Genomic DNA, 12201 nt, shown 5'->3' with positions numbered 1-12201 from the left:
ATTAACCTAGATTAATAAGTGCTGTAAAAGTATTGTTCATTGTTAGTTCATCTTAACTAATGTAGTTAACTAATATATATAAATACAACCTTTTTACTCTTGCTGTACATAATCTTTATATCAATTACAAAAAAGCATTTCTTGCAAAATGTACAAAAACACTGGTTGTAAATATGTGGTGTGGTGCAACAAAAAAACCTTTTGAATGTAACAAACGCAACAAAACATGTTTTGAAAGACAAATGTCATGGGTCATTAATATTTTTTGCATTTTAATTATAAACAACCTGTGATACTTTTAGAATGATCAGAATAATTACTGTATCTATTCAAATTAAAAGTATTTGAGTTCTAAAATTGGTGTGATGGGGCAGAAATAATGTAGCCCTTTAAGGTTTAGGGTAATACATAACTATAACTATTATTAATATTACTATTACTTTGTAACTATTACTAACTAAGTAATATTGTGTGATCCTGGTACTTTGGACATGAAGTTGAAAAAAATATTTTGTGAATGTTCAACATTAAAATAAGCCATTTTGAACAAATTGCCCCGTCTCCTGTGAATAACCTATTTCCATATTAGTATGTGTAGTAGGTGCACTAAAACACAGACAATAACCTCTAAAAAACCTTACTATAACCAACACAGGTCAGAGCAGAGTATGTAATATATCCAAACAGACAATAATCACACCATGAGGTCAGAGGCTGCTAAAAAGGGCAAGACCACTAATTGCCCTCAGATGCCCAGAATGACCCTGTCTGTTGCCTGACCACTCCAGTGCAGACAGTAAACTCTCACAGAAGGATCACGTGTCGTACAGGCCTGCAACACTGCTAACACAGTGATGTCATTAATACACTGAAAGTTAAAATTAGATGCTTAATGGATCTCAAGTGGGCTAAGATACTGTGTTATGGTTGAAGGTGGTGTTACGTCATCTTTTACCTACCCTCATGTTCATGTAAACATCTAAAGTTGTGTTCCATGGTTGAAAAAAAGTCATACGAGTTTGGAACAAAATTAAGGTGAGTAACTGATGATAGAATTTTCATTTTTGGATGAACTATACCTTTAATGAAAGTTTTTGGTCTTTTGTGAGAGTTTAGGGACCCGTGAGTGAGGGGATGTCTGCCTGCTGATGTGTCAAACCTCATTTAAATCAGTCACCACTGACAGCATCCGTAAAGAGATTAGTCTGGATTAATGATCAGCTCACACACACACACACAAAGCTTGTACTAATACATTCTCATTATCTTAAATTCCCAATGAATTTTCTTGATGAGGAATTTTCTAGCCTGTTTTGATGTATTTCTTACTGAAACAGGAAATTGAGGCAGGACATAACGAAGGACTTGTCCAATTTTTAAACAGCTAATAGCCTTTAGTTTACATCCCAGTCAGATACGATGATTTGTTTCTTACTATTGCAAGTAAGAGGCAGATGGTAGTACGGGGAGGGACATTCTCATGCAAGTGAGGATTTTATTGGACAAAAATGTGTATACGCCAATGAATATAGGATGAGTCATCAATATTTTTGATCTGTTTCCCCCCCAAAGAGAAATACTGTCCATTTGAAATGTCTATATTTAGCTAAAAGTGAATTTTGTCAACTTTTAGGAGTCAACTAGCATACAGATGGCCTCAAATCTAACAGCCTACTATTTTGATTTCATGGGGTCAATATATCCTAACATCTAAGGGTCTTAATATAGCATATTTCACTCCATGACATCAGATTAGGCAATAGATTTAACTGTGATCACACTAAACAGACTAAACAGTGATCCCTGTTGAGACTGGGGGAGGGAATCTGTAACACTCAAATAAAATCTTATTACCAACCCTGATAGAGACTGAGATTGAAGAGATTGAACTTAAGTTTGTAAAGGGCAGTTTCTGTAGAAATAAGTAGAATGGCAAGACATTGGCACTATCTTATTATAGGGATACCCTAAAATCGAACCAAGTTATCTAAATGTTTAGCAGGATAGTTTGAGTATGTATATGTGAGGCTGGCATTTTAAAAACACAATTTTACATAAGCCCCTTTCACATAGAGATCCCGGAAAGAATCCCAGAAAAGTCGTTCCGGCAACTGTTTTGGCACTGCAGGATTTTGTTCATTCACACTGCCCCAGCTTTCCTGTAATATGCTCGTATTCACACACATCACAGCAAAATACAGTAAAGACAAAAGTGACATCACAATGTGACATCTAATGTACAGCGCCTTGAGTTTACTGATAACTTTTGTGTTCTCGCTCGAATAGGGTACCATTAAACTGATGGTTAATTTCATCATCTGTTTGAATGGCGAGCAGCTTCCTGGTCTTGGCATCGTGCAAATTCACAAATGCACAGTAGCTAACCTACTACTATTCCAGTAGTAGGTTACTAGGCCTACTTTCATAAATAGCTCATCACCCTTGTGTTGTTATAACACTATATGACTTTCTTTTTCTTAACACAAACAGAGAAATTGTGAAAACATTTTGTGCTCAGTGATGTCAGAACTGCAATGGCAGTTTATGGTGACTACCTCTTCAAGCTTCAAAAGAACATAAAAGACAACACAGCTGCACAAACACCAGAGAACAGAACTTACTAAACATGCCTGAAGAGTTTGTAGTCAAAGAATTGATGCATTTCTATGCCTAGCCTTATTTATTTATATTATTAGTTTTTGGACCTGTGCCAGTTTACGGCAGACAGAGTTACCCGCCCGATGCCTAAAATAGAAAACAAGTGATCGATAGAATCAAGGCCGTAACCAGGGTTTGAAAATGAGTGAGGTCCATGGTGAGGTGTCAAGAATTTTACCAAAATTACACCTACAAATGCAACATATTGTATACATTAAATTAAAAATTCTAAATTAAATACTGAAATTATTTTTGAATCGCAAATAAAGTTAAAAATATTAATACTGAATTTCTGTCACATATAAATGCAAATCTGAAAATAAAGCATTGATTTTGAGTTGGGCAGCAACATTTACTCATATTAACTACAGAAAAATCAGCAAAAGTTAATTAACAATTAATTTATCTAGGGCTTAACTCAGTTACATATTAATATTATCCAAAACAATCAATTGTATTCCTTTTGCCAGACTTTTAATTATTTAAAGGTGCACTCACTTATAAGCAATTTTTTTCCCTTTAAAAAAGTTTTGCTCCTAAAGAAATTAATTATAATTTTAAAACTTTGATATATATATAATATCATGACCACTCACATGAGATGAGGACTCTAGTCATATCAGTGATCTTATTAAATCTACATGGGGCAAGGGGCTGCCATTTTAGAATCACATGACCAGATGAATACTACTCGTTTAATCTCATTATCCGTATTGTTCTTGGGCACTTTCATTCTTGGATAAAATTAATCTTGGCTGAAAGTGAATTGTGAATTTTACCTTTAATTCACCTTTTTCAATTATAGTGTATTTCAACTGAACATATTTACAAAGAAGAAAAAGTAGAACTTCATCCTTAATTCATGAGTGTCCAAAGCTTTTTTGTTCAATTCTGCTTTGTAGCTGCCTTTATGACAATTTACCATTGTTCGTGTATAGTATCCAGAGTTTAATTATGGTATTAATAAGTTCATGATAATCACAGATTAAAAAAAAATCACCATGTTAGATGTAACTATGATTTGTAAAAAAAAATTTTAATGAAAAACAATATCCTAAACACATGCAAAAATAATAAAAACAACCTCCATAAAAGTGACTTTTATTGCCCTAATATACAATATTTAATATTTTTGTAGGCTAATATTATTAACATTTATTATAAATATATACACTATTTCTGGCAAAATACCATAGTTACTACTACAGTTAATGTTACTACAATATCTGTCAGGTATATTTCTATAAGTGTGCAGATTTGTGGAATGAAAAGCCTGTAATTACATTGTGAATGGAACAATGTTTTCCTGTTTACCCAGTCACTGTAGTTTAATATGATGGGCTGTTTAATCTTGTTTCATCTAGCTTCAGCACAGAACCTTTAAGTGTCTCATATCAGATGGTTTATAACTGATATATAATTCTGATATATAATTATAGATTCATAATTCTGTGCCAAATACAAATGGGTCTCATGCGACTCACACTGTGTTAACCTTGGAACAGCATGCCGCAAGCGCAGAGCAGGTTCATCAGAATAGTGAGACCAATCCCGATTTTACTCTGCTCTGCCCGGCAAATGCTCTTCAGGTAGTGCCATTTCGTCACACTCTTGTAGTATTTGCGGACACTAAACTATCCAGCCAACTGTCTAAACTAAATTGTACATGCATGCAGACACTCAAAGGAGCGTTCAACTGCTTAATTTTTTATTCAGTTGTACACAGTATCAAAATTTTTGAATATGAAAAATCAGTGACCTCATAGCTGGTAACAGCCATGGAAATAATTTACCGTCGCTCATAACTGCTGGTTAGGACAAAAACTCGAATTATCATAGAAAATATACCATTTATCGCATGTTGTTTGCCATCAGGTTAGGACACAATGTGATCGTGGCAGTCTGTATACTCCTCTATGTTTCTTTTTGATTTACGAGTACTCTGTTTAAAACAAATAAGTCTGGGCATAGAAATACATCAATTCTTTGACTACAAACTCTTCAGACATGTTTAGTAAGTTCTGTTCTATGGTTTTTGTGCAGCTGTGTTGTGTTTTGTTGTAGCTATTTCTGTAGTGGACCTGTTTTTAGATAAACAAAACAAGTTTTCACTTGAACGCCCCAATGTAGCAAGGGGGCTGCGTGAACTATTGCTCTCGTGCCATATCATGAACGTGCACAGGAGATCAACTGTCAGTGAACATTTTTACTAAATAATACATTCGATTTCAGTTTGTTTCTCACCAAACCTTATCGTATGCTTTCATAACAATCATGAGTCTAATGGAATAATTTATTGGACTTCTGAAATATACTTTTACATAATTTTGAAGCTTGAAGAGGTAGTTATAATAAACTGCCATTTTATGACATCACTGACCACAACATTTTTTCACAATTCCTCCCTTTCTGTTAAGAAAAAGAAAGAAAGTCATATAGGGTTATAACAACACAGGGGTGAGTAAACAATGACTGAATTTTCATTTTTGGTTGAACTAATTCTTTAACCGTTTTTGTGTTATAAGCTGCTGTTTACCTACTGAATTGCCTCTCAAGAACAATAAAGATACCTATAAAAAAAAAGTCACATTATCAAGGTATATTAAAATTAATAAAATAATTGTATTAAATATTGTTTTAAAATAATATTAAAAATAAAAGAAAAACAAAAAAATGAAGAATTTGCTGCACCAAACAACAAAGAATTGTAGAATACCCAAAGTATCCTTACACCTTGGACCTCAACTGCAATATACAAGAAGGTGAAATAGAGGTTTGGGCTCTGAATTTCGGTGTGCTGTGCTCTCTGAATGAAAGAGGGATTTATACTTTATTTATTTATTTTACGTGTCAGGTTTCTGATGCTGCAAATGTAGCCGAATGATTGTTTCTTAACTGAAATAATATTAACAATGAAAATGTTAATTCCTTGGATTTGAATTTTTTTTAAATCTGAACAAATCCTGACATTATTCACGCAATGCCACGAATGAGAAAATGTCAACGGTATATGACAGCTTCTGCATACATACTGTACTTTTCCTTTGCACGATAAATACGTCATCACTACGACACACAGCCTTCACGGTATTGGCTCTTCCTTTGTTCACACAGACATGTTCCGGGATTGATCCGGGAAATTTTACTAGGGTCTGATCCCAGGAAACTTTTGTTCACCCAGAATTATCACGGGGACGTCCTGGGATCAGAGCCCAGTGTGATTAAGGTTATAGTAAAACATTGTGGCATAAATTGTTATTCACAAAACCATAAAAAGTCTGTTTAAGCCACATTACCCCATCTGAGCTAAGAAAATAATGGTGACAATAAAACAGTAATCATGGCCATTTAAGCACAACGACATTTTCCTCTCAGCTCAGTGTGTTTATGCGACATTAGTACATGTGTAAGTGTGTGTAAAATGCTGTGTTCTCATATAAATTGTTTCATCGCCACTACTCGTTACTTCCTGCCAGCTGGGCCCCTTTCCTGCCCAATATGCTTTTAATTATTCCAGCATTCCCTGCTGAAAAAAAAAATACTTGCACTCTTTCTACACATAGGATCACAAGCAAACAAATATATCCTCAAATTCAGAAAGAGTCATGAATTCCTCTCATTTTGGACAATGAACAGACAAAACTGACTGAAACCATCAGTACTGTAATACTGAAAAAAACAGAAGCTTAATTTCCTTAACATACCAACTGAAACACATGCACAGCATCTGTTAATTCCGTTTTCCATGTACAGGAAGGAGACTGCTAGTCAAAGGTGGACAAACAGAGTTCCAGGTTCTTTCAGGACACAAATAATGGTAACTTGAAGCAGGGGTTTACAATTAGTTTGCAACCCCAATGACCTAAACTATTTACCCTTAAGTTATTATAACTAGGGCTGTTCCGATACCATTTTTTTTAGAATGAGTACCGATACTTTTTTTAGTACTCACAAATACTGAATCCAATACATGTTTTTTTCAGCAGTTTATCATCAAAATAGAGTTTAAATAAATACATAAATTAAGTATTTAATCAAATGAAAGCATAACAATACATTTTCAACATAATATTGAATTAATTTTATCAAATGAAGTGCTTATATACAGAACCTCACAGCCAGGGCTGGATTGGACGGACTGGCCATTGGGAGAACTGGGACTAAGCTGAAATGAGCCGCCGCGTAATGCAGAACGGGCCACAAAAACGGCACTGCGATATGCCGAAGGGGGCAGCAAATGTAGAAAAGGACAACGACAGTTCAGTGTATGAGCCAAGGTCTCTAAAGTTATGAGCAGTTTGTGTCTCTATGCCTCCACAACACCAGCTCCACACATTAACAAGCACTCACATTTAAAACGCTGCATGTGCAAACGATCTATTTATCTCATTATATTGCAGCTTTTCCTGTTAAATAATCTCACTACGACAAGACACGTTTTAATTTGTGCGCTGAATGTTTACGTAATGACATTCGTACGTCAGATGGTATTGTTTTCTGGTATCAGAACATTTTACATTGTTCGTGTATAGTATCCAGTACATAAGCATGGTATCGGACCCGATTCCAATACCGGTATCGGTGCATCCCTAATTATAACTTTTCAAAATATAATGAATAGTGCAACATATATTTGCCAAAATTATCATATGAGGAAATCGACATGTCAACAAGTTCATGTACCCTGAAATCACTCCATTCTGTCAAATTACTGACAAGTGCCATCCCCCAGTAAACACTTTTGCATCAGTTCAACCGTGAAAATCTTTCCTTCTGGGCATACTGATAGCATGTAGTGCAAGCAATCTCTGAGACACAGATTCTAGTCCCATGGAAACTAGGAAGTAATCACGTTCACATAAACAATGGTGTGCGTGAGGTTGCATTTTTGCCATAAAATTACACTGAAGGTTAGGGTAAGGGTTGAGGTAAGGTTTAGGGTGTAGGGTTAATAAAATATGCATTCCTGTTGACTGCATTACATCATTTACAACCCCCCCCCCCAAAAAATCTAATTTGTTGAGGATATTTCACCTCAACAACGCTTCCAGCTTCGGGCCACTGGTGGCATTTCGGTAAGCACAGACAGATTTCAGCAGTCAAATTTGTATCTACTGTCGCCGAATTCACTGTGCGATCACTGTCTTGGCAAATACAATTGTGAAACATTTCTTGTTATTCTTGTTACATTTTAATTAACCATTTTTAATTAAAAAAATGTAATACTAACCATTTTGTGTCTGTCACAACATGTCAAGGACACGCTGCATTTTCAAAAAATAGCCCTTGAGGTTTGAGCTATTTGAGTTTCCAAGTTTTATAGTTGTAGTGTTGAGAAGTCTGAATCATTTTAGTGAATTGGTTCATTTAGACTTTAACTGTTCATTTCAATGAACCGTTTAAAAAACCTAATTCACTGATTCATAATGTTTTGTAAATTAATAAGTATTAAAAAATATTTTACTGATGTTTTTGATTAAGTTACATAGATTGTGTAAAACATTACATTGTTTACGGTTCAAACAACCCACCCACCTCAATTGAACTTCCAAAAAAAGTTCTTCCAGTCAAAGGATTAATAACAACTTTACGAATCTATTCAACTGAATCAAGAAGAACCTATTCAAAAGACCAATTCGGACATTGCTATTATCTTCTCTATAAAAGACATTAGACCAACCACTGTGGTTGTGGATACACTCCATATGGTATTATAGTTCAGAAGAAAAAGGAGAACATAGTGCTGACACATTTTGGCAGCTACTGATGGGCCAGATCCAGACAAACTATTGTGCTGAGTGCACTGAGATCCAAGCGAACCCTTCACCACACAGATGTTTTAAATCCAAAAAGTGCAAATGTATGTCTTCTTTTTGGTGCAAGGATGGACAGTATGCAGTTTTAAGGGCTGTTAAAAAGATGCCTTTGGGACTGAATAATGCTGAACTGGCACCATATAAGTCCATATGAGTGCTTGTGTGCTAACTTTGTCCAATTTAGAGGTATCTAAACAGAAATTGTACAGTTGACATGGCGTGCAAACCAGTGACAGCAGTATCCATTTTAAATAAAACATTTCTAATTGTTTTGTAATTAAAAACATGCCGTTTTTAAGTTCATTAAGATAATGTCTTTATAAATTAAAGGCGCTAAGAAAAGAACAGCAGGACTGGTATAGTAATCAACTACCCATAGATGTTTACAGGCCATTCTGTCCATTAAAACGTTTCTAATTGAAAGTGAGTGCATACCCCCATGTGTTCCAGTATGAGTGTAAGAGTGTGAGAATGAGAGCGAGGGGGTACTGGCATAAAGACTATGTGTCCACTTGACAAAAGGATGCCTGCAAAGCACTCTGGGTAACATTGGGGATTAAAACCCATTTTCACAGACCCCTACAGAAAGGGGTGCATTCATCTTCAAAAAGAGAATAACAAAACCCAACCCCCTCACTCTCTTCTCTGTCAGACCAGACAGTCCTCAGGGCTTGTCATGACCTCATCTCATTCTCTCATCATTTACTCACCCTCATGCCACCCCAGATGTGTGTGACTTTTGTTCTTCTGCTGAACACAAACAAAATATTTTAGAAGAATATCTCAGCTCTGTAGGTCCATAAAATGCAAGTGAATGTTGGCCAGAACTTTGAAGGTCCAAAAAGCATAGAAAGGCAACATTAACGTAATACATACGACTACAGTGGTTAAACCAATATCTTCAGAAGGGATATGATAGTTGTGGTTGAGAAACCTAGTAGTTGGGTGATATGCATGAAAAATGTAAATAACCACAAAAAAAAGAAGAATGTGAAAGTGAAAGTGGAGATTTATACCAGGTGCATCTCAAATGGAAGGCTGCAGCCTAGTAAAATATATGGCAAAGGAAAGCTGCGAAATGAGGTTTCCTTCCAAGTGTCCTTACAATTGAGATGGCCTTCGACGGTGCTTGATGACGTAGCAGCCGAGATATCCAGCCTAACGAGGTTGCAGCCTTCCGATTGAGAAGCACCAATCGTATCACCATCCAAATATATTTTTTTGTTCAGTAAAAGAAAGTCATACGAGTTAAAAATTATTTTAACATCGAAATAAATCGCACAGTTTACTTTCATGTGCTGAGTACAGTATGAGATTAATATAATTCTTTATGCCTTAACTTTGATAACAGATTAATAGATAAATGTGAAGGAAAAGGACTCTTTCATTTGCATTCAGATGAATTTGCTGTGATTAATGAGCTGACATCCCTAAAGGAATTTCCAAATTGATGATGCATAGCAGTATTGTATTGCATTCATCTGATCTCTCCACAGGGCAATGTTTGAACCGGGAAGATAAATTTCTATTATATAGTAATAAACTTGAGTTTCTTTTAATTCTCATCACAGAAATCCCTTTAGGAAGCAAACAACCAATGTTGGCCATTTAGCCAAACATCCACATCAGTGTTGTAGTCAACCAGCATGCACTGGCTGTGGTCAGTGACAGCTAGAACAAGAGAGCAAAGGCAACCATTGCTGCAATTCCACGCAGCTGGATGCTACTTCCTACAGGCTCTATGGATAATGGCTGCTTGGACAAAATAGCCTCATATTATCAATATATATATATATATATATATATATATAGGTGGAGACACATTTCAAGTTCAAAAATCAAAACGTGTTTTTACTGTTCACTTGATAATATGAGGCTATTTTGTCCAAGCAGCCATTATCCATAGAGCCAGTAGGAAGTAGCATCCAGCTGTGTGGAATTGCAGCCTTGGTTGCCTTTGCTCTCTTGTTCTATAACAAGTATATATGTGCTATATATTCACAAATGAGCCAAAACATTATGACTACCTGCCTAATACGCTATTGGTCCTCTGCATGCCACCAAAACAGCGCCAACCCGTCGAGGCATGGATCCTACAAGACCCTACAAAACCCCTGAAGATATTTTGTGGTATCTGGCACCAAGACATTAGCAGCCGTCCTTCGAGTCCTGTAAATTGTGAGATTGAGCAGCTGTGGATCGAACTTGTTGGTCCAGCACATCCCACAAATGCTCAATAGGATTGAGATCTAGGGAGGTTGGAGGCCAGGGCAACCACTTGAACTCTTCATCATGTTCCTCAAACCATTCCCGAACAATGTGTGCAGTGTGGCAGGGGTGGGTGCACATGTGCTTAGACTATGTGACAGCATATAATTGGTTGTTTACATCCAGAGCCAGACTGACAGATCCAGACCCATTTCCAAATTTTTGTCAGTAATCCCCTAGTGGTGCGATGACTGCAAGCTTAACAGCTAAATTGGTTCTCTAATCAATTAAATATGACAATCTGATGAATATCATATATATGACTAAATGTTGGATTTGCAACTATACGGTGCCTATATGTTTATTGAATGTTTATTGATTTGTGTGGGCTGAAGTACACAAACGCTCCAAGAATCACTGAGCTGAAGAAAAAAAAAAGAAAAAATCCTGGCTATCTCCAAAGCTGCTAAGAATAACATATTTTCTGGATAGTAACTGTTCAGTGATTGGACAACCTGCTCTGATGTGCAACATGAGCTCAGTAGATGTTGAAGTCATTAAAAACTGATTAAAAATCAATGCCACTCCTTAGGGGTAAAAGCGGTGCTTCGTTTTGAACCAAATCTTTTCTAACTGCTTTCTTGATACTTCCTATCTCACTCGAGTAATGCATCTCTCTAAATGTCTGATTCCAACTGACCATTTACCATTGTCTTTTCTGGGACACCTCACTCAGTCATGCATTATCAAAACCATGTATGAAATCATGTGTTATAACAGCAGAACGTTATTTTCACAAAATCAGTCCCCATTTAGCTGTCAAAATGTGAAATATAGGACACTCTGAATTAAATTAATCGCAATCTAATGCCTTAAAATCCTAATTTTATCCATCTTGTTGCCCACGCTGCAGTAAAAATCTTCAAAGGGTGACGTCATGCCAATGAACAACCTCTGATGTTGCCGCTCGGCGCGCTCGCACATTGATCTTGATGTTGGCTCCGATTTCTAAAATCACGCAGCACTTGAACTCGACCTACCTTTTGATACTCCGAGTCCTCCGGCCGGAAATCGCTGCTGGTCAGTTGAAATTGTAGGTTGAAGTGGGGAAGGCGATGGAAAAGGTTAACCCACCACGGTGGAGAATAATTCATCACTGCAGCCATAGTGTTCGTGTAGTTGTCGATCTGTCACTGCAAAAGATACAATAATAAAGTCATTCAGCAGCCCATTGCAGACGTAACAAGCTTCAGCAACAACGCGACCACGTCGCATTGCATCAAATGCCTTTAAACTGTCTTTACACACTGCCTCCAGTAAAGCAGGGGTTAAAATCTGCACCAAAGACCCCAGAGCAAACAAATGCAGTCTTTCCCCACTATTTTGTTGCCACGAGCTTGCAACGCAATTGTTTAACGCCCCTACTATTCGTAATTAGATCATTTCGATCATTTTCAAAGCTTAAAACAATAATAATCACCAGGAATGTTGAAAATACAGCCTTCTCAGGGGCCGTTCA

At 36.5% G+C, this 12201-nt stretch overlaps 1 protein-coding gene across 1 annotated transcript in view; it reads right to left on the bottom strand.

The window, feature by feature from the left end:
• ttyh3b (tweety family member 3b) overlaps window positions 1-12201 on the bottom strand; it is a 53639-nt gene that overhangs the window by 40708 nt on the left and 730 nt on the right. The window contains exon 2 of the mRNA XM_052127426.1: window positions 11723-11875. Within this exon, the coding sequence (XP_051983386.1) occupies window positions 11723-11848 (126 nt within the window). The 5' untranslated portion in view covers window positions 11849-11875. The remainder of the gene's footprint in view (window positions 1-11722; window positions 11876-12201) is intronic.

Source organism: Xyrauchen texanus, chromosome 5, assembly GCF_025860055.1.
Source record: "Xyrauchen texanus isolate HMW12.3.18 chromosome 5, RBS_HiC_50CHRs, whole genome shotgun sequence".
In the NCBI taxonomy this organism is placed as follows: Eukaryota; Metazoa; Chordata; class Actinopteri; order Cypriniformes; family Catostomidae; genus Xyrauchen; species Xyrauchen texanus.
Note: the sequence above shows the minus strand (reverse complement) of the source record. Positions and strands in the feature narration are given on the sequence as shown.